The sequence below is a fragment of the Oncorhynchus clarkii genome, chromosome 22 (assembly GCF_045791955.1).
Source record: "Oncorhynchus clarkii lewisi isolate Uvic-CL-2024 chromosome 22, UVic_Ocla_1.0, whole genome shotgun sequence".
NCBI lineage: Eukaryota > Metazoa > Chordata > Actinopteri > Salmoniformes > Salmonidae > Oncorhynchus > Oncorhynchus clarkii.
In genome coordinates, this window is record NC_092168.1 from 5,458,718 (window position 1) to 5,486,551 (window position 27,834).

At 43.8% G+C, this 27,834-nt stretch overlaps 1 protein-coding gene across 4 annotated transcripts in view; it reads right to left on the minus strand.

Moving 5' to 3' along the window:
- LOC139380214 (collagen alpha-1(XVIII) chain-like) overlaps positions 1–27,834 on the minus strand; it is a 180,166-nt gene that overhangs the window by 91,221 nt on the left and 61,111 nt on the right. Inside the window, exon 1 of one of the 4 annotated variants that reach the window (XM_071122706.1) lies at positions 6,644–8,136. The exons of 2 other annotated variants lie outside the window; for them this stretch is intronic. In XM_071122706.1, the coding sequence (XP_070978807.1) occupies positions 6,644–8,015 (1,372 nt within the window). In that variant the 5' untranslated portion in view covers positions 8,016–8,136. Of the gene's footprint in view, positions 1–6,643; positions 8,137–27,834 lie in introns of those variants that run through there. One more of the 4 variants, XM_071122707.1, reaches the window with a different exon arrangement.

Sequence of the window (27,834 nt, forward strand, 5' to 3'; positions counted from 1 at the left end):
TAATCTTGTTTTACTCATTTGTTTGTAATCAATGCAATTGTAAACAAACACTGTAGAGCCTCAAAACATCGTTCAAACTATAATTTTGATATCATAGCTGGTTAGTTCTTGCATCCATAGTCAATGAATTTAAGAGTGATTACATTTTTCCATCCCGCAGAGGCGGGGTGACTACTTTGTTATTGTTTGAACAGCAGACTGCCCTTTTATGAAGCAATGTCTCCTTTTTTATATAGTTTATTTATTCAGACGAGACCAAAATAAACAAACAAGATACATACACATGCACAAACATATACAGCCTAACATCAACATGACTTTCCTATCTCTATTCCCACCCACCCTATCCCATCCAGAGGTAGGCAGGCCTGTAGCCTATGAAATGGCCAATAGGCCTACTGAATGATGTACGTGCATACAAAGCAACACAAAACAAAAAGAAAACAATGCATTGGAGAGGTGCCAACAAATATTACAGGTCATTCTTCTTTTCCATTTGTACATGGTCAAAAGATTCATACGGAACATCATGCTATATATAGGCCAATGTATACACAATTCAGGGAGACAATTTCATTCATCATCAGGTCATAATTTGGTATGGTACACATTGAAGGGAGAATATCATTAATGATATAGAAATGTGGGGGTATCTAAGAGCATGGATAACTAGGTACTAGCTCCACCTGCTGACCACTGCAGGAATGGACTCCATACTAGGTCAGTCAATGCCCTTACCCAATGTCTCCTTCTTTTCAAAGAGGACTTTCTTGGACATTTCTTCAATTTGCCACGTTAAAACAAATCAAATGTAAATGCAATTGACCCCAACAACCCTGAAATCTGTAACCGCTTATCTTTCAAAGGAAAGCAAGTGACCATGACAAAACCCTAGACATTACTAACATGGCTAATGAGTTAAACCATTTGATTTCATGCCACTGCTCCCAGTTGTTGAAGTGGTTGAACTACCCACTACAGTGCCTTGCGAAAGTATTCGGCCCCCTGGAACTTTGCGACCTTTTGCCACATTTCAGGCTTCAAACATAAAGATATAAAACTGTATTTTTTTGTGAAGAATCAACAACAAGTGGGACACAATCATGAAGTGGAACGACATTTATTGGATATTTCAAACTTTTTTAACAAATCCAAAAACTGAAAAATTGGGCGTGCAAAATTATTCAGCCCCTTTACTTTCAGTGCAGCAAACTCTCTCCAGAAGTTCAGTGAGGATCTCTGAATGATCCAATGTTGACCTAAATGACTAATGATGATAAATACAATCCACCTGTGTGTAATCAAGTCTCCGTATAAATGCACCTGCACTGTGATAGTCTCAGAGGTCCGTTAAAAGCGCAGAGAGCATCATGAAGAACAAGGAACACACCAGGCAGGTCCGAGATACTGTTGTGAAGAAGTTTAAAGCCGGATTTGGATACAAAAAGATTTCCCAAGCTTTAAACATCCCAAGGAGCACTGTGCAAGCGATAATATTGAAATGGAAGGAGTATCAGACCACTGCAAATCTACCAAGACCTGGCCGTCCCTCTAAACTTTCAGCTCATACAAGGAGAAGACTGATCAGAGATGCAGCCAAGAGGCCCATGATCACTCTGGATGAACTGCAGAGATCTACAGCTGAGGTGGGAGACTCTGTCCATAGGACAACAATCAGTCGTATATTGCACAAATCTGGCCTTTATGGAGGGGTGGCAAGAAGAAAGCCATTTCTTAAAGATATCCATAAAAAGTGTCGTTTAAAGTTTGCCACAAGCCACCTGGGAGACACACCAAACATGTGGAAGAAGGTGCTCTGGCAAGATGAAACCAAAATTGAACTTTTTGGCAACAATGCAAAACGTTATGTTTGGCGTAAAAGCAACACAGCTGAACACACCATCCCCACTGTCAAACATGGTGGTGGCAGCATCATGGTTTGAGCCTGCTTTTCTTCAGCAGGGACAGGGAAGATGGTTAAAATTGATGGGAAGATGGATGGAGCCAAATACAGGACCATTCTGGAAGAAAATCTGATGGAGTCTGCAAAAGACCTGAGACTGGGACGGAGATTTGTCTTCCAACAAGACAATGATCCAAAACATAAAGCAAAATCTACAATGGAATGGTTCAAAAATAAACATATCCAGGTGTTAGAATGGCCAAGTCAAAGTCCAGACCTGAATCCAATCGAGAATCTGTGGAAAGAACTGAAAACTGCTGTTCACAAATGCTCTCCATCCAACCTCACTGAGCTCGAGCTGTTTTGCAAGGAGGATGGGAAAAAATGTCAGTCTCTCGATGTGCAAAACTGATAGAGACATACCCCAAGCGACTTACAGCTGTAATCGCAGCAAAAGGTGGCCCTACAAAGTATTAACTTAAGGGGGCTGAATCATTTTGCACGCCCAATTTTTTTGTTTTTGATTTGTTAAAAAAGTTTGAAATATCCAATAAATGTCGTTCCACTTCATGATTGTGTCCCATTTGTTGTTGATTCTTCACAAAAAAATACAGTTTTATATCTTTATGTTTGAAGCCTGAAATGTGGCAAAAGGTCGCAAAGTTCAAGGGGGCCGAATAATTTCGCAAGGCACTGTATCTGATCCACTCATGCACAAGGGCAACAGCAGTGCAATGTTCCCATGGGCAGTGACCCTCCCACACATCTCTCCATATAGAAAGTGTGTAAACTGCCTCATTGTACTCTGCTGTGCAGGGCCCTGATGAAGTCAACATGACAACCCCCTGTGAACCCACTGAGCACCCGCCCAAATTCCGGCTCAGAATTATGAAGGGAAGCGATGAGAGACTCTTCCATAAGCGGCCCATCACCATTCAAATGACAAGTGGGGGCATGAGGGGGTACAGATAGGGATAAAGCAAGTGCCCTCTCCCACACACGATGTCCACAGGAACTGTAGATAGTGGGAAGTGTCTGAAATAGTAGCCATGACGAAGCACACACACACAACACCATGAAAGTATTTACCAGCGAGGGAAGTATTTGGTGGAAGAGTGTTGGGGGTTGGGAAAATACCCATATTGAGTTACCCTGGGCTAATAAACAACGAAACAGACCGATTTTGGCTTTAGGGTTGGTCTTTACAGGTTGTGACACATTAGCTCGGCTATTCAACTGTGACCTGCAGTCTAATGAAAGCTGAAGCCGTCAACCTGTTAACATTTCAACACTGAGCTGCACCACTGCAGTTCACTTCAGAAAATCAAGCAATTTTGCTATCGTAACAGGTACCACATGAGTAGTGCAATATGTTAATGTGGCATACTCAGCATCTCAGCGATCACCCAAAAACGAAGTAATATGAGAGCCATTTGTTACACCCAAAACCCATTTGTTTTGCACAGGCTGATGGACTTCAACCAAGGGACCATTATGTGGGTGAGTGTAACCAGATGGTCTGTCAGCGGGATTTTTTTTTTTTGGTCTTGACTAAGATGATAGGCTATAATGGATAAATAGAGCTGTACCTCAAGGCAGCTCTAATAGGCAATACCAAGCACATATTCCTCAGCCTCACTGCTGAACTACTGCTCTTAGATAGCGGCAATAAAAATCCTGCCCTCAAGGACTCATTTTAAAACATGAGTGCAGAGCATGACTTGCCCTGAGGTCATTTACAATGTGACTTATTTCATTTAGCCTGGCACATACTCTGAATGTTTCAGATAATCACATTGGTGTTTCCTACATTTCTGAGACTTTTCAGATTCACTCTACAGATTCACTTAGTGTCAGACCAGAGACATCTTGTCCACTAAAGCCTGTCAGTGGAGCAAGCTGTCTAGAGATAGCAGTGCCGTAAAAAGAGATAGTGTAAAGCCGGATGATATGAATGTGAGCACTGAAACTCCAAATACACCACCCTGATCAGGGTGAAATGGCATCACTCTCCACCACTATATTAATTTGACAACTTCGTAATCTGGAGCCATTTTCAGTACCTTTAAACAACTACTTATTGTAAACATTTATGGGGTCTTAATAGGGCAAACAAGGTGTCTCTTCTTTTTGAATTACTTATTCATTGAAATGTACACTATATATACACAAAAGTATGTGGACACCCTTTCAAATTAGTGGATTCTGCAATTTCTGCCACAACCGTGCCTGACAGGTGTATAAAATCGAGCAAACAGCCATGCAATCTCCATAGACAAACATTGGCTGTAGAATGGCTGCTCAATTACTTTCAACGTGGCACTGTCATAGGCTGCCACCTTTCCAACAAGTCAGTTTGTCAAATTTATGACATGCTAGAGCTTCCCCGGTCAACTGAAAGTGCTGTTATGGGAGTGGTGTAAAGCTCGACGCCATTGACTCTGGAGCAGCGGAAACGAGTTCTCTGGAGTGATGAATCACGCTTCACCATCTGGCAGTCCGATGAACAAATCTGGGTTTGGTGGACGCTACCTTCCCGAATGCATAGTGCCAAATGTAAAGTCTGGTGGAAGAGGAATAATGGTATGGGGCTGTTTTTCATGGTTCAGACTAGGCCCCTTAGTTCCAGTGAAGGGAAATCGTAATGCTACAGCATACAATGACATTCTAGACCATGCTGTGCTTCCAACTTTGTGGCAACAGTTTGTGGAAGGCACTTACCTTTTTAAGCATGACAATGCCCCTGTGCACAAATCGATGTCCATACAGAAACGGTTTGTCAAGATCGGAGTGGAAGAACTTGACTGGCCTGCACAGAGCCCTGACCTCAACCCCATCAAACATATTTGGGATGAATTGGAACGCCGACTGTGAGCCAGGCCTAATCGCCCAACATCAGTGCCGACCTCACTAATGTGCTTGTGGCTGAATGGAAGCAAGTCCCCGCAGCAATGTTCCTTCATCTAGTAGAAAGCCTTCCCAGAAGAGTGGGGGCTGTTATAGCAGCAAAGGTGGACCAACTCCATATTAATGCCCATGATTTCGGAATGAGATTTTCGACAAGAATGTGTCCACATACTTTTGGTCATGTAGTGTACCTACACCACCTCCTCTCCAACATTGTAAGAATATTTTTTATGTTTCATGTTTTTCCATTTTAGGAAATTTGTCTGCTGAAGTATTTGAAAAGTTATGTGCAGATTCAGAAAAACGCCTACAAGATAAAATGCACTCATTTGACATAGAAACCATAAGCATATGTGTTTCCACATTACTACCTGGCAAAGAGAAGAAAGTCAATTGGAGCGCAACATGTGGTTTAGAGATTTTGCCACGGCATGCTTAGGCCAAAAGTGAATCCTGAGAGCCCCCTCTCACTGTACCATAACAGCAGGGCGGGATCTAATCATGAGATCGGAGGCTAGAAAGGTCAGTGACGGCTGAGAGCTGACTTAACTGAATATAATGAGCTACCATCCTGGTACACTGATGGCATAGGCAAATTATTGCTCAACCCAACTTCTACCCAACTAGCAGAAGAAAAATGTTGCATGTGCACCCAGTGGCATCCAAAACAAGTTTGTTGCTGAAAGCAATTTTCCCACTTTTATATGCAGACTGAACAGGGTTTATGTTGGACAGGGAAAGGAAAAAAAAGATTCTACCAGTACCATTTATCTTTCCCCCATCATGCTCAAGGCCATTGAAATACCTGCCACTGGTGTCTATATGTCTCCAAGTTGAAACAGTCACCAAGCTAAAATAAGATCAACTGTCATGCAAGTATATTCACACACAAAGGTGGGCTTGTTGAATGTATCACACCAAACCACAAAAAAATTAAATAATCACTTCCCTTGTGCTCAATGTAACACGACAGCTTATTTGACCATGTAGAGAGCAGAATGCACAAACTTTGACAAGCAATTCATACAACTGAAATGTAATCATTTTCATTTCAAAGTTACCATGTACTGCTTGTAATGTGTATTGCAATGGTTTATTCTATGAATACATGTGACAGCTTGTTGATATAAAGATGGCATGCCAAAAGATTATGAATAGAATGTACACTACATGCCAGGGTGTCCTTCACTCCTTTAAGTGCACATGAAAGAAATAAAATGTCTCTATAAATACTCAATTTAAGTCTGGGAGGGACAAATCATATAACACGGAATCCAACTGTGACCTTCAGCCCCTTACTCTGGTTTTATTACATCATCTCAAACTCTATATACATAAACTTCCAACTTCATCAAGTCCCTCTCCCTCAAAAGTAGACTATTTATCCTGCACCTAACTTACATTATGCTAAAGTCTATAGCTATCCAGAAGAAAATATATATATTTTACCTCTGGGGAATGTGTGTGCGTTCATGTGTGTGTGTGACACATTCTTATACATTTTAGTTAGTCACTTGCCAACCGGAAGACTTGGACATACATTGACATGCGACCGGTTTGGGTTGTGAGGAAAACACTAGTGCCATGCTAGTTTAGTCTTTGCACACACCATTGTTGTTGCCGAAGGGTTGAGTTGCAAACAGAAATACACTGGTTAGTCCCCTGAACCTTCATATAATGCACTTAAAACAAACTGTGTCAGGACTAGCCCAAAAAACACGAGATAAATGTCCAAGGACTACTGGGTGACAAAAAAAAGACAAACAGGGGGTGGGATTGGGGATGGTTGAAAATGGATTTCCAAAAAGGGAATACATTTTAACCAGGGATTACCTTTCTGGTTACTAACTGACAAGCACTGATACCCATCGTCCTCATCAGGCAAAGAGTGGCACTCCATAGAGAGGCTGCCCTCATCGAGGACTGTCCAGCAGCTGTCCTGCAGGACCTCGCAGAAGCTGCGGCAAGGCCAAGGCGGTGGCAGTCCCCGGGGGCACCTGGGCAACAGCAGCAGGCAGAAAAACCACTCCAGGCTATGGTGGCAGCGCGACCTCAAGAGCCACGCCCAAGAGCCCAAAACAGCCCGGACCTCCTTCACACTGCTGTGATTGAAATAGTTGGGCAACACAAAGCTGTCGCCACCCATGGATTTGCAGAAAGGCAAATGGAAATCTATTGGCCAGCAACGTGGGGATTCCGGGGCCGGCGTCTCACTAGTAGCTAAGAGAGAGTGGTTGCTGTCAAAAGGGGTTAGAAAATCACCTGAGACAGTGTATTCGTCAAAATACTCTGTCGAGTTAAAATTATTGGCGTTCCAACTAGAGCTACTGTCAATTACTCTGTTGCTACTTCTGTTACTGGGAGTTGTCTCAAGAGAGACATTAACACTTGGGATGGGCTGACTGTCTATGGGGAAAACCGTAGCATTCCACTCAGCTGTTCTGTTGTGCTCATCCAAAACACTTTCTGCTAGGTCCACCTTGACAATACCCAGCATCTCATTCTCTTTCCCTGCAAGCACATTGACATTCTCTGCTAAACCGATGAGGTCTGTGGGTAAAACTGTTCCCTCCTGGCTATCCCACATAGAGGCTCCTGGTTCAGATCCAGATTCAATGCTAGATCCAGATTGAGACCCAAACCCAATTCCAGACACAGGTCTAATTTGAGACCCATGTCTGATTTCAGACTCTGAGTCAAATTCAGAACTAAATTCAGACCGAGATCCGAATTCAGAACCAGACCCAAATCCCGACCAGGACCCAACTCCAGACCCACTCCCAACCCCTGACCACTCCCAGTAACCAGATCCCATACCCTGTACTGTGGACATGTCATTACCAGGTTTGCTTCCCCTTGACGTGGGCCGACCGGCACCCTTTTCCATTGGGCGCTTATTCCTGGCTTTTGACCTCACAGTGGTCAGCTTGGGGGCCTCCGTGGCCTTTGCATTCTGGTTCCAAGTTTGCGCAAACTTATGTATCCCGCTTTCTATTTCAATGACATCTGCCCCCACTTCTTCAATGTTCTCCGGCGTTGGTGATTCATTGCTAGTCACTGGGTTCCCAGATCCCTCATTGTCAAGCGATGGGGCCTCAGTGGTGCCATCTATACTGCCCCAGGAAAACCACAACGCCTCACAACGGCCCACCAATACTACCACTAAAAGGGAGATACTCAGCTGGAATCCAATCTTGCAATCCATCCCGCTGCTGCCCAAATATACTCCACCAGCAGTGTTGATAAGGTTCCCAGAGTGAACTGTGACATGCCCACTGCCACTGATTCACTCCACATGCTCCATTCTCCTCCAGCACACTGCAGACCACCAGCCAGAGGGGGAAAAGTGAAGAGAAGTGCTTTAATTCGAAGGCGGGGACAAGGAGGTCTCATCCTTATTGGTTGCCCTTGTAACTTTTCCCTCCCACAGCTCCTCCTCCTCCTACCCTCCTTTTGTCCCAGCAGTGAAAAGGGTCTCTTTAGAAAGGATACCTTTAGAGAAAACAGCTGGTTGACTTTCAATGTAAATGTTGGTGCTTTTCAATGTTTTACAGAAAAGGGCCATTTGTTCCCTCTGAGTTAACCTCTTTGTACAAACATGAAAAGTAGAAAGTCCACCAGCCTATCTTAAAAAACTAAAGTATGTGAAAATTGTAGGCGCACGATGGAAGGACATAGAGAATGTGCAGGGTTTTATGGTCTTGCTTGTTTACCTATGTAATTTCATCTGAAGTCTAGAGGCTTATAAACGTAAACTGTAAATGCATTACATACTCACCCATTTCTATGAAAGATAAACATATGTGGTGAACATTCACTTATTAATTTCACCAGAAAAAATGATAAAATAGCCTATTAGCTATCTGTCATATGACAGCGGTAATGCAAAGATCAATTTTGGCTAGGAAGAAACACTGTCCAAATTGTATATTATGATCCAGAGAATAGTCTAATAATACAATTTCTTAAAGAACGACTGACCCTAAAAAACAACTTTGAAAATGGGCTTATGTGCCATTGTTAATGTTGTAAATGACCATTGTAGCTGGAAGGCGTACAGAGGCCCATTATCAGCAACCATCACTCCTGTGTTCCAATAGCACATTGTGTTAGCTAATCCAAGTTTACCATTTTAAAAGGCTAATTGATCATTAGAAAATCCTTTCGCAATTATGTTAGCACAGCTGAAAACCAATTTGGTGGCATTATTTGGTGGCATTCTCTCTGAGCCTCTTTACTGTGTCGCCACCATGCTCGATGCTAGGTACAAGGACCGCTACTTTGATGTAGACAAGAAACAGGGTTTACGTGAAATGTTACATACACAGCTGGACAAGATAGAAACGGACACAGTGACAGTGATACCATCGATCACCACATTATTTTGGAGCGATTGGAGACCCAAATTGGTCTACACGGACAAGTTCTGGCCTGGTTTAGAGCTTATCTGTCAGAAAGATATCAGTTTGCTTAAAACTTGACTAGAACCCATCAAATGTATCATATTACTCCAGTGCTAGCCTCTCTACCCTGGCTTCCTGTTAAGTCTAGGGCTGACTTCAAGGTTTAACTGCTAACCTACAAAGCATTACATGGGCTTGCTCCTAACTATCTTTCCGATTTGGTCCTGCCGTAAATTCCTACACGTACGTTAAGGTCACAACACGCTGGCAAAGAGCTGGAGGCAGGGCTTTCTCCTATAGAGCTTACATTTTACGTAATGGTCTGCCTATCCATGTGAGAGACGCAGACTCGCTCTCGACCTTTAAGCCTTTATTGAAGACTCATCTCTTCAGTAGGTCCTATGATTGAGTGTAGTCTGGCCCAGGTGTGTGAAGGTGAACGGAAAGGTACTGGAGTGACGAACCGCCCTTGCTGTCTCTGCCTGGCCGGTTCCCCTCTCTCCACTGGGATTCTCTGCCTCTAACCCTATTTCAGGGGCTGAGTCACTGGCTTACTGGTGCTCTTCCATGCGTCACTTGAGTGAGTTGAGTCACTGACGTGATCTTCCTGTCCGGGTTAGCGCCCCCCTCGGGTTTGTGCCGTGGGGGAGGTCTTCGTGGGCTATACTCAGCCTTGTCTCAGGGTAGTAGGTTGGTGGTTGACGATATCCCTCTAGATATCCCTCCAGTACTTATGCTGCAATAGTTTGTGTCGGGGGGCTTGGGCCAGTCTGTTATATCTGGAATATTTCCTGTCTTATCCGGTGTCCTATGTGAATTGAAGTATGCTCCCTCTAATTCTCTCTCTTTTTCTCTCTCTCTTCTATCGGAGGACTTGAGCCCTAGGACCATGCCTCAGGACTACCTGTCCTGTCTCCTGGTCATGCTGCTGTTCCAGTTTCAACTGTTCTGCCTGTGGCTATGGAACCCTGACCTGTTCACTGGACGTGCTACCTTGTCCCGGACCTGCTGTTTTGGACTCTCTCTCTACCGCACAATTTCTGTACAGCACTTTGTGACATCGGGTGATGTTAAAAGGGCTGTATGAATACATGTGATTGATTGATTGATTGATTGACAGTGCACACTGAGGAAGAGAGGCCACGGACAGACAGAGCTGAAACTTCACTGCTTGACATGTATGATGAAATCCTGGTTGAGAATGAAACGACTGAACAAATTAATAACAAAGCAGCATAACAAGTAAGTGAAAGAAATAGGTTTTGATTACGATCTAATCCTAATGGGGACATACGTACAACAAAATAACTTTTTGGTCAGTGTGGTTTGGTATCTGTGTGTGTGAAACCTTTAACTAGGCAAGTCAATAAAGAACAAATTATTATTTACAATGACGGCCTACCTCGGCCCAACCCGGACGACGCTTTGCCAATGGGAATGACTCCCAATCATGGCCGGATGTGATACAGCCTGGATTTGAAACAGGGACTGTAGTGACACCTCTTGCACTGAGATGCAGTGCCATAGACCTCTGTGTCGTGTGTGTGTGTGTGTGTTTGTGTGTGTTGTGTAATTATTCAACTGTACTATAATGCTTAAAAGGCCACTAAAATGTTTAAAATTGGTATTGTTTTTCTTGGCAAGGAAAATATCGGATATCGGTATTGGCCAAAAATGTCATATCGGTGCATCCCTAGCCTGCAGTGCTTAAGGTAATGCACAGGACCGACTACACTTAGTCTTAAGTAAAAAAATAAATAAAAATGTAAGTGTGCAGTAAGGCACGGAAGATTTGCAGACACATCCAGCGATTGAACTAATCTGGTATATTGCTCTCATGCGTTTCTCCCCAGTGGCCACATGAGGTTCGCAATTAAGAGCAGAAAGGAACATTTGGGACTGTATAATGATCACTTGTAGTGGAAACAAAGGCTAATGGACTCATAATGTCATTTTCCCTCACTGGAGAGGATATTGGCACAACACTGTCAAAATGAAATGTCCATTGTTGCTGATTGTTTGCCAGTTTCTAAGGAAATTAACAAGTCACTCCAAACTAAGTTGACCGCAACAACAAGCACAAGAGATAGAGGAGGTGCTGACAACTTTAGAATAAAGCAGTTTATTGATTTATTTCCATTTGCAGTCCAAGTGATAACTCTTTCATTGTGGTCAGAACGTCATAAAAATCCACAACACCAATCTCCCTTAGAACTCTCTTTGATTATCATAGTTTAGGACAGGGTTCCCCAACAGGCAGCCCACGGGTCCTTTTATTTGGCCCCCCGAGTCTTCTATAAATAAATCAAAAATAAATGTTTTATTTTTGCACAAAATAATACCAGGAAATCCGATCCAAGTGATTTTAATTTAAGAAATCTGTCCCAGTCTTCCCACTCATAATAGAGAGACACGTGATCGTATACAAATGTAAGCAAGATTTGAAATGATAATGTCTTAGTCAAACATTACATCTGTGTGGGCTGCTTGAGGTCAATTTGCGGTCTAAAAATGATTTGTAATTATGTTTACATTTTAGTAATTTAGCAGACGCTTTTTACCAGAGCGACTTACATGAGAAATTAAGGTCAAGTGGCTAGCGCAAGAGCACATTTAAAGATTTTTCACCGATTCAAACCAGTGACCTTTTGGTTACTGGCCCAACACTCTTAACTGCCAGGCTACCTGCCGAACCTGCTTTTTCCGGCCCCCAGACCATCCGCTGAAAAAAAAACGGCCTGCGGCTGAATCTAGTTGATGATCCCTGGTTGAGGATGAAGGACTTGATGTGTTGTCCTATGCAATCACATAAGCAATGTGCATTCCCACCAGCGTGATCACAGAGCTAGCTTCCTATGCTAAATGAATGAGCAAACTCCTCAAAATAGAAAATGGGCTGTATTATTTTGACAAACTATATATAGGCTCCATGTACAGAGTACATTAGATTATTTAGTGTTCCTTGAGCAAAAACAAAAGGAGTTCTGTTCTAAGGCCTACTTCTCTCTGAACATCTCTCTGAGCATGCTGAACATGCTGTTCCATTTCAGCAGGCACTGATTGTCAAAGTGAATCAAGTCGATCCTGGCTCGCTTTGCAGTGGAGAGCAGTCCGACACGGCTAAGAATTTCACAGAGGCAGGCAGGCCCTTGTTCATTTTGAGGGACAGCTTCTTTATTTATGGAAAGGAATGAAGCAAGTCCATATTGTCTGACGCACAGGCATGGTACCCATCCAACTTCCCTGTACCTTGTGACCTTTTTGGCATCAGTGATGAGAAGAAATCATCGTCATATGATGAATGCTGCTCTGTCTCGTCCTCTGTCATTGTGCCAAGATTATGTTTTGTGTAGACCAAACCTGTATAGTTGTAAATACACAACATACAAATATGGAATATTTCAGCAAATAAATTCTGCTTTATGTGGCAACTTAGTTCATCATATCACGGACATTACAATAGCCCAGACAGACTTTCCATACTTATTATTCTCAGATACTGGGACTGTAGTGAGTTCATCACGTTCTCAGACCTAACAAGTTGTCTAACGTTGCGATGAGTCCATGCCTAGCTGTACCTATTGTGTAGACACACAATTATATATATATATATATATATGCACAATTGGACTAACTGAGTCTCAGGCTTTTAGATTAACGTTATCCTAATTTACAAAGACAATTTACAGTACATAGCAAAAAAATCCTAAATCTCTCTAAATACTGTGTCATGAATATTAGATAGCTATCTATACTAGCTAGCTAGTTATCTTACCTCTACAATATTTCCTGAAGTTCGAGGCAGAGTTTGTGTCGGCTGCCAACTCTGCCATCCTGGGTAAGCAAAGCTTGCATTGAATCACCTCTCTTGTGCTTGAAGAACTGGTCACAGTCTCCTCCATCTCCATTGTTTTCACACACACCGCTTTGATATAAAAACATCTTTCATGACACGTCTCAAACTAAACTAACTTATTTTTGCATTTTATAAAATCTCTATTCACTTTGTGCGCACAGCTTGATATGATTGGCCTATATTGGTGTGATGCGTGACATGTTGTTTGATTGGTCACTGACTTTTTTTGGAGGGGCTCAGTAGCAAACTTTCCTTGCCCTCATGATCTACTATTATGGATAGCCTACAAAATATTGTACTCTGTAACGGATGGTTTTAATAAGGTCGAGAAGTACAATACTTCAGTCAAAACATACTTAAGTAAAAGTTAAATGATCGTCTTTGAAAAATGCTAAAATTACATGGAAAAGCTACTCAATTACAGTAAGAGTATTTGTAATTAGTTACTTCCATCCCTGACAACCAGACACAACCTGACCCTCTTCTGCTCCATCTCCTGTGGGTGTGTCCCTCACTCCCTTCCGTCACTGCATCAGATGCCAAAGCCTTCTGTCTCCCACAGTCCCCAAAGAGAGAAACATACTGTAGAGAAGAACAAAGACTTTGCATGGATGCAATCATCTGGAGAATTCAAACAAGTGTTGTTATCGCAGCTATGAAATGAATAGGCAGGGCCTAAAGGTGTCTTAATGTGAAATGTAAATTGTGATAAAGAGAGTTCACAGGGTTTGCAATGTTTCATAGGTCTGGGAGGGGCGGAGAAGGCCAAAAGAGTGGGTGCCCAAGAATATCCTTTGCTTGGCGTGTTCTCTGCTGGAGACATGGACATCCCCGACGATGTAGAGACAAAATTCCATTGAACTGATGCCGTGTAAGTCGCCTTTTGAGTGACAGCGCCAGGAAGTTTTCAACACAGGAAATCTACACAAAACAAAAGTACCTTGAGTGCAGTAGAAAATGAAAGGCAAATGCCCCAGCTTTTCACCATCTATTTCACGTCCGCTGTAAAGATAACGCAGATCGAAAACATCCTGTCGTCTTCTTATGTGAGGCATGTTCATTTGTAACTGGTAATTATTTGCGAGGATGTGTGAGGTATGCACTGTTATGTCTAAGTTCAGTTAAGAAACTTGGACACCATTCTTTTATTTTTTTATTTTTTTACTGAGGGCCCTTGGCATGTTGGGAAAAGGTTAGCAGTACCGTAATAAAGGTTTTAAACTGCATTTTGTAACTTGTATTTATGCACAATGGAATAACAAAACTAAGACCATTTCTAATTTGTGGATCATTTTCCTTTCAACGACTTTAGTAGTGTTGTTTTAGACTTTCCTGCACACAAATTCTCAGTAAATTGGATGGAACTACTTGAAACTTTACTCCTTTAACTAATGATATCTGGGTGACATAGACCATAAATTCCTGTTCCAGTATAAAATAAAATAATCACACTGTAGGTTAAGCCAATCAAATGAAGATATTTTGAATAGCTCTTGATGGAAGTGTAATACACAAATTACAGCACTTCAGAAGAACCGTCTCCCACCAGTGGAGAGAAAGATAAGAAGGTAAATGCTGCATAGACGGTATATAGATCGAAACAACACTAAAACAGTAGTAGCAGCAGAGGAAGTTAAATGACTGTCCTGAAAAAATAAAGTCTACATTCATTTAAATTCCCTTTGGGTCAAAATTCTGAAAGTGTCCAGATATTAGCTTGGGATATTGCAGGAGAACATCCCAATCCCACAGCAGACAGAGACACCTGGATCATGTTCATTACGGCATGCAACGGGAAAACTTAAAATCTGCGTTCCTCCCAGTTTAAGGGTGTTTTCACATATAGTCCTCTTTAAAAGAGCCGATCTCAGCCGACTTTAAAGTGAACTATGGGCTAAAATAAAACAAAAGAACACAGTTCTCTTTGCCTTTGAATGAGGACTCAATTATTTTTCCAGTTCACTTAATCTATGTTGTGGTCCTAGTCCTCTGCATTCACATTGTTATGTTTAGAAAGGAACCAACAGGTTTTTCCAGCATTCACTCAATGCACTCTGGGTTTTTACCATGTGGAGGACAATCCATTCGATCAGAATGTGTTATCAGACAGCTAGATGTACGTACTTACATTTTGGAAGCTAATAGATTGCATTTAGTTAAAAGATGAGTAATTGTAATCAATTACTATTAACAAGACACTATGAACATGAACCAATATTATTGGTAACATAATACATAGCAGAAAAATAACTGCAGATTAAATAATGCTAGAATTGAACATTGTACACCCCATGTAGGCCATTGCCCCTTTAAGAGCTAGAATTGATTTTGTACCCTATATTGTGATCCTCCCCAAATATGTTGTTCAAACCCCCCAATCAAATGAATCATTTACGAAGTACTCTAATCCTATAGAGAACATATTACAAGCAAATAATCAGAACAACAAATTCCACACATTTTGGAATGTATGTCCATCCTTGACAGACGCTAATCAATATCCATAAACGGCTCACGTTTTTCCTGCGAACCTGCACATCATCATCTTCCCTCTTTTGTGTCACCAATGTGAGAACTTATGGCACTGGCAGGGGAAACAGTGTTGTAGTAGTCTAGTGTGTGGTGCAGGAATAATAACAAGGGAACCTGGGGAACTTTATGTTCAATTCTGTCTAAAAAAGGGAACCGGACCACAGAATTCGAGATGGTCTCAGTTTGGTTTGCTCCAAGGGCTCTTTTGAGGTGTCTGAGTTCCTTTGGAGTGTTCACACTTCACATGAAATTGGCTGAAAGGAACCAAGTGTGAAATCCTACGTCTGTTTTCTTCAGTTTGGAGCATACTGAAATAGGCTCAGAGGTTACTGTCGGATGGAATCACAGTTGAGCTGAGTCACAAGGGATCACCCCTTAACACCATCAAGGAACCGACATTTGCACAGAGGCCAAATTAATTACAAAGAAACTCTATGTGAAAAGCACCCAACAAGGACCTGGCCTGAGAATGCTTGTAACACCATGCATTAACTATTATTGGATGTAATATCTTCTTTGGCCAGAGTCCAAAACATTTTGGGAAGTCGTGATTGTATACCAAGTCTGAGGGGTTTGTGGAGGCATGGTGTGGCAGATATGAACTTGGCATTGAACCTATTCTGTGCAATCAGGAGGTGGCTGTTGAATGACTGGCACTGGAAATGTGTATAGTGGACAAGGGCAGTTGGATGCCAATCGACGTGATAACTTGAGTGGAAAAACTGGGACAAGAAGCAGAAAATGGTTGAATTGCATACTTATTGTCTTTTTGGCATCACTTGTAAAGCCCTGTGCGCTGAAATCACAGACAATCTCCGCGTGGGTTTGAAACATCCGCTTCCTCTTGTCCAGTTCACATCCAACCCACCTCTCCTCCACAGCTGCTACCTATTGTGAGGAGAACACTCTTCCCACAAACAGGAAGGTAGGAGGACATCTTTCCAGAAAAGTACTAGTCAAAAGTCAAAAGAAACCTGAAACATTTTTAGAGGCACTCGTTTATAAGAATACATAGAGTTCATTGAAGATGAATTTGACCCATAAAAAAATTACATAGCATGTAAAAAGAAAGAGACATCAATAGGCTTTAAAGCAGTAGTCTCAATAAACCTTTCCTGGAGTCTGTCACTCAAATTGTGACTGGAAATTATGACAAAATGGTATGACTGTTCATATGAAGCAGGAGTGATACCAAAGCACTGTCTCCTAACCTGCATCCCCTTCTTCAGACAATACCTATGTAATATAACCCGAGGAATGACTCGTAAGGCTGCCGTTGTCAATGAGTCAATGAATGGACTTGCCTAATTAAAAACGGCAACAAGAACAGGGTAATCCAATAGGCCGAACGCTGTCCAATCATCTACCACTACGCACTACTATTCACAATACACGACCTCTGAGATTAGGTGTCTTCTTAAATCGTACAGCAAATATACAATGGCTAGGCCTAAATATAGCTGGTGTGAATCATTTATGGGTATTTGCAACTCTATTTACAACCTCAGACCTAGCTCTCATTCATATATTTGATAAAGCAGAGTGGTGAAAAAAAGACATTGAAGTAGACTGGGGGCCATAAGACTGCAGCTAGTTCGAAGTGTGTAACATATCTGGGTCCATTTCAAGAGGGTGACCGTTAGCGTTGGTGCCTTTTTGACTGCAGGCCAAACAAAATAACTCAGGCAGGATAGACGGCGACAATAAACCAACTTGCAATGAGGGGATCTTTAGTAACACTCCACACACCCAGGGGCCTTTTGGCAGCCCCTCTGGCCCTTGTTGTTACAGCTAGCGAGGGTCATTGGCCTCTTACTGGAAGTGACCATAAAGACAGGGCAGTAGTGAATAAACAAGCACTGGTACGTGGACTCCAGACACGGGTGTAACAAATGACACACACTTCTCACTTTACCAACTCACATTCATATTCAAATTTACACAAAAAACACACTTCACTTTTCTGTCATTCACTCATACAGTGAGGGGAAAAAAAGTATTTGATCCCCTGCTGATTTTGTACATTTGCCCATTGACAAAGAAATGATCAGTCTATAATTCTAACAACAAAAATCCAGAAAAACGCATGTCAAAAATGTTATAAATTGATTTACATTTTAATGAGGGAAATAAGTATTTGACCCCCTCTCAATCAGAAAGATTTCTGGCTCCCAGGTGTCTTTTATACAGGTAACGAGCTGAGATAAGGAGCACACTCTTAAAGGGAGTGCTCCTAATCTCAGTTTGTTACCTGTATAAAAGACACCTGTCCACAGAAGCAATCAATCAATCAGATTCCAAACTCTCCACCATGGCCAAGACCAAAGAGCTCTCCAAGGATGTCATAAACTACTACTTACCAAGAGTGTTTCCATGTATATTTTTCATAGCTGTCTATTTACCACCACATACGACGGATGCTGGCACTAACACTGCACTCAACGAGCTGTATAGGGCCATAAGCAAACAAGAAAATGCTCACCCAGAGGAAGCACTTTTCCTGGCTTGTGATTTTAATCCAGTGAAACTGAAATCTCGTTTCATCTCATTACCAGCATGTCACCTGTGAAACTAGAGGCAACAAAATTCTAGATCTAGACTCTAGATTCTTTACTCCAAACACAGAACACAGAACTGCATACAAGGCTCTCCATCGCCCTCCTTTTGGAAAATCTGACCATACCTCTATCCTCCAAATTCCCGCTTATAAGCAAAAACTCAAATAGGAAGTACGAGTGACGCATTCAATACAGAAGTGGTTCGATGAAGCAAAAGATAAGCAACAGAACATGGTAGCAGACTGGAATACAGTACCAATCTAAAGTTTGGACACACCAGCTCATTCAAGGGTTTTTCTTTATTTTTACTATTTTCTACATTGTAGAATAATAGCGAAGACATCAAAACTATGAAATAACACAAAGAATAATGTAGTAACCCAAAAAAAAATTCGATTTGAGATTCTTCAAAGTAGCAACCCTTTGCCTTGATGACAGCCTTGCAAGCACACAGCCATGCAATCTCCATTGACAAACATTGGCAGTAGAATGGCCTTACTGAAGAGCTCAGTGACTTTCAACATGGCACCATCATAGAATGCCACCTTTACAACAAGTAGTTTGTCCATTTTCTGCCCTGCTAGAGCTGCCCCTGTCAACTGTAAGTGCTGTGATTGTGAAGTAGAAACGTCTAGGAGCAACAATGGCTCAGCCGCGAAGTAGTAGGCCACACAAGCTCACAGAACGGGACCACTGAGTGCTGAAGTGCGTAGCGTGTAAAAATCGTCTGTCCACAGTTGCAACACTCACTACCGAGTTCCAAACTGGAAGCAACGTCAGCACAATAACTGTTTGTCGGGAGCTTCCAGAAATGGGTTTCCACGGCCTAGCAGCGGCACACAAGCCCAAGATCACCATGCACAATGCCAAGAACCCCATGGAGTGGTGTAAAGCTCGCCGCCATTGGACTCTGGAGCAGTGGAAATGTGTTTTCTGGATTGATGAATCACTCTTCACCATCTGGCTGTCTGACTGACAAATCTGGGTTTGGTGGATGCCAGGAGAACGAGAACCTGCCCCAATGCATAGTGCCAACTGTGAACTTTGGTTGAGGAGGAATAATGGTCTGGGGCTGTTTTTCATGGTTCGGGCTCAGATCCTTAGTTCCAGTGAAGGGAAATCTTAACACTACAGCATACAATGAAATTTGAGAAGATTCTGTTCTTCCAATTTTGTGGCAACAGTTTGGGTAATGCCCTTTCCTGTTTCAGCATGACAATTCCCCTGTGGACAAAGCGAGGTCCATATAGAAATGGTTTGTTGAGATCGGTGTTGAAGAACTTGACTGGCATGCACATAGCCTGACCTCAACCCAGCACTTGGGCACATGAAGCCCACCAATTTGGGCTTTATGGGAGAGTGGCCAGATGGAAGATCCTCCTGAAAAAGGGCATATGACAGCACACCTGTAGTTTGCAAAAAAGCTGACACAGACATACCCAAGATGACTCAAAGCTGTAATCACCGCCAAAGGTGCTTCTACAAAGTATTGACTCAGGGGTGTGAATACTTATGCAAATGTGTAGATATTTATGTATTTAATTTTTCTATACATTTGCAAAAATGTTCAACTTGTCATTATGGGGTATTGTGGGTAGATGCAGGATAACTAAATTAATGTAATAAATGTTGAATTTAGGCTGTAACGCAGCTGTATATTATTATTGTTACTCAGTGTGTATTAATTACTTTTGTTATTTTTTTCTATAATTGTTATACTTTTCTTTCTGAATTGTTGGGAAGGGTCTGTAAGTAACCCCCTTTCATTGTTAGCCTACACGTGTTGATTACGAAGCAATTTGAGATAATAAAGTATACATAAAAATAATAGAACACCTTAAACACACACACACACATACTTAAGCTTTACACAGATTCATTCAAATAAAATAGATTTTGCAAGAGACAACTGATTGTCTCAAGAGATAAAGGGGGAGATTATAGGATTTAGATTAATTAATTAAAGGTGGTACGTTTGAGAAAAATGTATAGTATTATTTTCCTACACCAGGAAACTGTGGAAATGAATTAATATAAGTGTCCATGACAAATATCCACAACATAAAATAAGATTGCAGGAGATAGGAGTATCTTGAACCTGTCCAACAACATACACCCCTTCAGCTGACAAAAATGTCTAGTAGGCGAGTACTCCCATAAAACATAAATTCTGATTGCTACACTGCATAGAGAAAAATACACAATTCAGGTATAGCTTCCCTCTCAACTCTCCTCATGTCCTGCATGAAAGCCAAGGATGTTACCGTAGCTATGGTGTCATGAAAACATCAGGGGTAACCCATTCCAGCAGATGGCAGCACTCAAAGGAACATCTCAAAACGCCTTCAAGAAGGTCATCATCCCAGAACTGCTATGCCTATAGCAGTGTTTGTCAATCCATAACTAGGGGACCCACAGAGGGTGCACTTTTGTCTTCTAGCCCAGCACCAACACAAAGAATAAACAAAGTTGAATTGGATGTGTTCGTGCTGGGCCAGAGCAAAAATGTGCACACCGCGAGGAGCATTCCAGCAATGGATTAGTTGTTGAGTACACAGATTAGCAAGGGGTGTAATGCTTATGTTACTAGCTCCAACAGTGCAGTAAGTGTACAGTACAATAATAATACACAAATAATCAATTACAAAAATTAAGAAATATCTAAACTTGCAATGTCAGAGTCTGGAATATAAATATGTGGTGTGCATAGACGATATGGACAATTATGTGTGTGTGTGTGTGTGTGTGTGTGTGCACAAGTTCCCCAGGGCACTATCGCAGCACCTGAAGGAGTGTTTGAAAAGGCTATAACAAGGAGAGACATCACAAAGCCATTTCTGGCAGATAAGGAAGGAGAGGCCTTTCGCAGATGCTGTTAGAGATGTGTCGCATATCAGCTGCATTTATGGAGATAGAGGAGAGGAGGACAAGGAGGGGTAGAGGGGGCTCCAACCAAGGAGTGAGGGAGGGGAGTTCATTTGACAGACATCTTTCATGTCTGCTCTCGGCGGACTCGTTCTTCGTAGACAAACCCAACCTGTACAGACAAACCCAAGAGCCAGCTCAGCCCTATGTGGTCTCGTGGTCCTGCTCAGGCAAGCAGAAGCAGCATCCCCCGCCTTCATTGCTACATTCCTGAACAACAGGGGAGAATGTAGCCCATAGTGCTCAGCCCAGTCAAATAGATACATTACAGAGAGTACAGCGAGATAGAGAGAGGGAGAGAGAGAGAGAAAGACAGGATGGAGGGGAAGAGAGAAAAGAAAAGGATGGGGAAAAAGAGGCAGGGAAAGAGAGAGATTGGGGAAAAGATAGAGAGGGGGGGAGAGAGAAAGAAAGAGGGAGAAATAAAGAAAAAGAGGGAGGTTAGACAACTTTAGAGCTGGGACACTATGTTCCCGCCACCAGGCATTCCGCTCAGTAAATGATGAGCAACTGGATTCTACTTCTAATCCTGGAGGTGTCTCAACCAATGGTGGGCACAACACAACACCTCGGATGTCACTTTCTGACAACTTCTACCATCAAAAGGATGTGCTTTTAGAAAGTGTTTGAATTCATATAGCACAACCCTGAAATTATGAAGTTTTCTACACTATAATTTTGAAACCACAATGGCCAAACTCACTCTCTATGGTTCGAACTAATCCATGTATGGCAGGACCATCACTTGCTGATCCAACAAAGTGAAATAAGGAACTGCTATAACTACTCAATTTATTTACACTAGTAACTAGTTGAATTGTGTTATAACATGGATACAGTATGATAGCTATAACATATCAATGAATTCACACGTTCTCTACAGCTGCCATATACACACAACCATGTTCTGACTCGTTCTTAAAACGATGATGGTATTATGAAACCAATAAGTGTTAGAAGCTGTTGTGTAATTCTAATAATAATAATAAATAATAATAACAACAAGAACACACACAGTACAATGTTACACTGTTCCATTCAATATGCACCCAGGACAGAATCGCTGCTTGTCACACCCTGGTCTTAGTATTTTGTGTTTTCTTTATTATTTTGGTCAGGCCAGGGTGTGACATGGGTTATTTATGTGGTGTGTTTTGTCTTGGGGTTTTTGTAGGTTATGGGATTGTGGTGTAGTATAGTTGTCTATGGTTGCCTAGAGTGGTTCTCAATCAGAGGCAGGTGTTTATCGTTGTCTCTGATTGGGAACCATATTTAGGCAGCCATATTCTTTGAGTGTTTGGTGGGTGATTGTTCCTGTCTCCGTGTTTGTTTGCACCAGATAAGGCTGTTTAGGTTTTCACATTACGTTTATTGTTTTTGTATTGTTCTGTATTATCTTAATTAAAGATGTATCAAGATAACCACGCTGAATTTTGGACCAATCCCTGCTACTCCTCCTCTTCAGAGGAAGAGGAAGAAGAAAACCTTAACAGAATCACCCACCACAACAGGACCAAGCGGCGTTGTAACAGGCAGCAGCAGCAGGAGCAGCGAAATCCAGATTTCTGGACATGGGAGGAAATCTTGGATGGTAAAGGACCCTGGGCATAGCCAGGAGAATATCGCCGCCCCAAAGAAGAGCTGGAGGCGGCGAAGGTGGAGAGGCGCTGGTATGAGGAGGCAGCACGGCGCCGCGGAAGGAAGCCCGAGAGTCAGCCCCAAAAAACTCTTGGGGAGGCACACAGGGAGTATGGCGAAGCCAGGTAGGAGACCTGCGCCAACTTCCTGTGCTTACCGGGGGGCTAGAGAGACCGGGCAGGCACCGTGTTATGCTGTGGAGCGCACGGTGTCTCCAGTGCGGGTACATAGCCCGGTGCGGTACATTCCAGCTCCGCGTATCAGCCGGGCTAGAGTAAGCATCGAGCCAAGTGTCATGAAGCCGGCTCTACGCATCTGGTCTCCAGTGCGTCTCCTTGGGCCGGCTTACATAGCACCAGCCTTGCGCATGGTGTCCCCGGTTCGCCTGCATAGCCCAGTGCGGGCTATTCCACCTCGCCGCACTGGCAGGGCGACCGGGAGCATTCAACCAGGTAAGGTTGGGCGGGCTCGGTGTTCAAGAGCTCCAGTGCGCCTGCACGGTCCGGTCTATCCAGTACCACCTCCACGCACCAGCCCTCCGGTGGCAGCTCCCCGCACCAGGCTTCCTGTGCGTGTCCTCGGCCCAGTAACACCAGTGCCAGCACCACGCACCAGGCCTACAGTGCGCTTCGCCTGTCCAGCGCTGCCAGAGCCTTCCTCCTCTCCAGCGCTGCCGGAGTCTCCCGCCTGTCCAGCGCTGCCGGAGTCTCCCGCCTGTCCAGCGCTGCCGGAGTCTCCCGCCTGTCCAGCGCTGCCGGAGCCTTCCTCCTCTACAGCGCTGCCGGAGTCTCCCGCCTGTTCAGCGCTGCCGGAGTCTCCCGCCTGTTCAGCGCTGCCGGAGTCTCCAGCCTGTTCAGCGCTGCCGGAGTCTCCCGCCTGTTCAGCGCTGCCGGAGTCTCCCACCTGTTCAGCGCTGCCAGAGCTGTCAGTTTGCAAGGAACCGCCAGAGCTGTCAGTCTGCAAGGAGCTGTCAGTCTGCAAGGAGCTGCCAGTCTGCAAGGAGCCGCTAGAGCCGCCAGTCTGCAAGGAGCCGCCAGAGCTGCCAGTCTGCAAGGAGCCGCCAGAGCCGCCAGTCTGCATGGAGCAGCCAGAGCCGCCAGTCTGCATGGAGCAGCCAGAGCCTCCAGTCTGCATGGAGCAGCCAGAGCCTCCAGTCTGCATGGAGCAGCCAGAGCCGCCAGTCTGCATGGAGCAGCCAGAGCCGCCAGTCTGCATGGAGCAGCCAGAGCCGCCAGTCTGCATGGAGCAGCCAGAGCCGCTAGTCTGCATGGAGCAGCCAGAGCCGCCAGTCTGCATGGAGCAGCCAGAGCCGCCAGTCTGCATGGAGCAGCCAGAGCCGCCAGTCTGCATGGAGCAGCCAGAGCCGCCAGTCTGCATGGAGCAGCCAGAGCCGCCAGTCAGCATGGAGCAGCCAGAGCCGCCAGTCAGCATGGAGCAGCCAGAGCCGCCAGTCAGCATGGAGCAGCCAGAGCCGCCAGTCAGCATGGAGCAGCCAGAGCCGCCAGTCTGCCAGGATCCGACAGTCAGCCAGGATCCGCCATTCAGCCAGGATCTGCCAGTCAGCCAGGATCTGCCAGAGCTGCCAGTCAGCCAGGATCTGCCAGAGCTGCCAGTCAGCCAGGATCTGCCGGAACCACCAGTCAGCCAGGATCTGCCTAAGCTTCCCCGCAGTCCCGAGCTGCCCCTCAGTCCCGAGCTGCCCCTCAGTCCCGAGCTGCCCCTCAGTCCAGTGGGGCCCTTGGTTAGGGTTACTAGGCCAAGGTTGGAGGCGAGGGTCGCATATCTAAGGACGCGTATTAAGCGGACTAAGACTTTGTTGAAGTGGGGTACACGTCCCGCGCCGGAGCCGCCACCGTGGACAGACGCCCACCCGGACCCTCCCCTATGGGTTTAGGTTTGCGGTCGGGAGTCCGCACCTTGGGGGGGGGGGGGGGGTTCTGTCACGCCCTGGTCTTAATATTTTGTGTTTTCTTTATTATTTTGGTCAGGCCAGGGTGTGACATGGGTTATTTATGTGGTGTGTTTTGTCTTGGGGTTTTTGTAGGTTATGGGATTGTGGTGTAGTATAGTTGTCTATGGTTGCCTAGAGTGGTTCTCAATCAGAGGCAGGTGTTTATCGTTGTCTCTGATTGGGAACCATATTTAGGCAGCCATATTCTTTGAGTGTTTGGTGGGTGATTGTTCCTGTCTCCGTGTTTGTTTGCACCAGATAAGGCTGTTTAGGTTTTCACATTACGTTTATTGTTTTTGTATTGTTCGGTATTATCTTCATTAAAGATGTATCACGATAACCACGCTGCATTTTGGTCCGATCCCTGCTACACCTCCTCTTCAGAGGAAGAGGAAGAAGAAAACCTTAACACTGCTAGAATAATGCCCAGATGTATAGATTTAATTCACACAGCAGTGGATGAAAAGTCAGCTTCATGCAAGTGGCTCTCTGTGCTGCCTAATGTATGACCAAATAACTGTACTCTACAATACATTTTGAGAAAGTGATAACTTTGCCATACTCAATCAAATGAGACCAATGTTAATATGTGTTATGGTTGATAGATTAATCATTTCTATAACTTTATAAGTGGAGCTGACTGTAATCCAACACAAACCACTAGGGATCCGATTGCTTACAAATATTGAAGGATATCTGCATAACATTTTATTTATGGACCAACAGTTCCTCCAATTGGTAAAAATGTAGGTGTAATACATACAATTTAGAAGATACATACATGTAATAGAATATAACATTAGTTTAATTGATTTGAAGTGGTCGTGATAAAAACCCTGACATAATTGGGCCTTGATCCAAACAGATAAAAGAACATGTGCTTACAATATAGAAAGAAAGAATAGAGCGAGTAGAGAGAGCGAGAGAGAGGTAGAGAGAGAGCAAGGAGGGAGAGAGACATTATCTGAACAAAGAGACACCTGTGGAAACATAAACATGCGCTGTATGTGTATTAATAAGGCTTGTCAACAGTGAACCCGCTGGCACCTCCTGTCAGATAAAGCATGTGATTGTGCAGGTAAACGAACAGAGGGATTGGTAGGTACGTGCACAATGACAATGCAACTGCTGACTATCCTGAAGCTCAACGCTTCTCATCCAATGTCAATAAACGAAGTGGAGAGGGGGCTTTCTTCAGGGGAGGGGGTGAACAGAAAAATCAACCAGTAGGCCCATACACAATGTTTACTGAGATAAATTAATTAATTATAAGACTGCTTATTTTCGTAATAAACGTCTAACAAGTCAGCAGCCAACCCCAGAGCGAAAACCTTTCAACAATTCTGCAATATTGATCTCATAAGCACCCGTCAGACCACAGGAACGTGTTCTTTGTTACAATGTATCTTGAATGACGCGATCAAAAACTAACATGATGTGTGCGCCAATATTAGGTATGTGTGAGAATTCGGCTTCAAAATGCTGCTAAATCTACATAACATTCTGAAATAAGGCCACGAAACATATCTATACAGTGCCAAGATGTTTGATAATACATCCTATTTTTAAACAGTAGCACAAGCCTACTCACCTGAGGTACGAAAACGAATCGTGAACAACAAATTCTATCCAATTCACCAATGCAATGCAATACAGCCCTTCTAACACAAGAGGGAGTCCTGAAATCCTGGAGAGCTCTGTGGGGTGCCACAGCCAGCCACAGAGTCTTCAACCTCGTTAGAAGTGGAGAGGCTCAATCACAAGACTATTAGCAGGGCTTAAGGGGCAGCCTGCAGGACGGACCTGTTCACACAGTTCAGACGAAACATGGGCAGGGGCGAGGAGCAGAGGCCAACCAAGATCAGGGGTCATGGGACTTCGGGACATGGGCCATGTTCGAATACCTATTTCGTCATGTGGTTGAACTATCCCTTTTAAGAATGCATTCTTCCTTCCTCTGTGAATGGCTGGATCAGTGATCACTTTGAGCAACGGCTAAATTAAGGGGATATTCAAACACGGCCATGGACAAGACTGAGCTCAAACCACCATTCCAACAACAGAGGGCAACTGAGCATAGGAGGAGCTCTTGATGGATGTGATTTATAGTTTATTTTCCAGGTGCTCAAAGCGCTTTACGATCTGAGGGGGAGGAAATTCACTTCATCCATGTCACCAATGTGCAGCAACACCCATTTGTGTGATGCCACTGTCGCCAGAAGCCATTTTTATTTTATTTACATTTTTACCCCCTTTTCTCCCCAATTTCATGGTATCCAATTGTTAGTAGTTACTATCATGTCTCATCGCTACATCTCCCGTATGGGCTCGGGAGAGACTAAGGTCGAAAGCCATGCGCTCTCCGAAACACAACCCAACCAAGCCGCACTGCTTCTTAACACAGTGCGCATCCAACCCGGAAGCCAGCCGCACCAATGTGTCGGAGGAAACATCATGCACTTGGCGACCTGGTTAGCGCGCACTGTGCCCGCCCCCCCACAGGAGTCGCTAGTGCGCGGTGAGACAAGGATATCCCTACCGGCCAAACCCTCCCTAACCCGGACAACGCTAGGCCAATTGTGCGTCGCCCCATGGACCTCCCGGTCACGGCCGGCTGCGACAGAGCCTGGGCTCAAACCTAGAGTCTCTGGTGGAACAGCTAGCACTGCGATGCAGTGCCTTAGACCAATGCACCGCCCGGGAGGCCGCCAGTATCCATTTTGTGCCAGAAATCAGTGGAGTGTAGAGGTGAGGAGTGAACCAACTACTGCTAATAATTTACCTGCTTCCCAGACCCAGAATGAACAAACTGGCACTCCCCACCAGGAATCCAGATGTCTGCTTGACTGTGACTGACTGGACAGGGCTGGGCAGGTGGGATCACAGAGGTGAAGAGGACCCTGTGGGTTCAGACTGACTGGCTAAATATTTACTGAGAGTGAAGGGTGAGGTGGTTTAAGAATTGGGCTTATTTTCAGCTAGTGTAAAAATAGGGAAGGGCACGGCTAATTGATTAATCTAATCTACGAACAAACTTTAATATTTGATAACTTGCGAGAGTATTATAGCCATATTTTAACAATGAAAATTCTTTGCCGGAAATAGAATTATTCATGTGACATCACTACATAGAAGAACTGTTTGTACCATGACTTTAACTT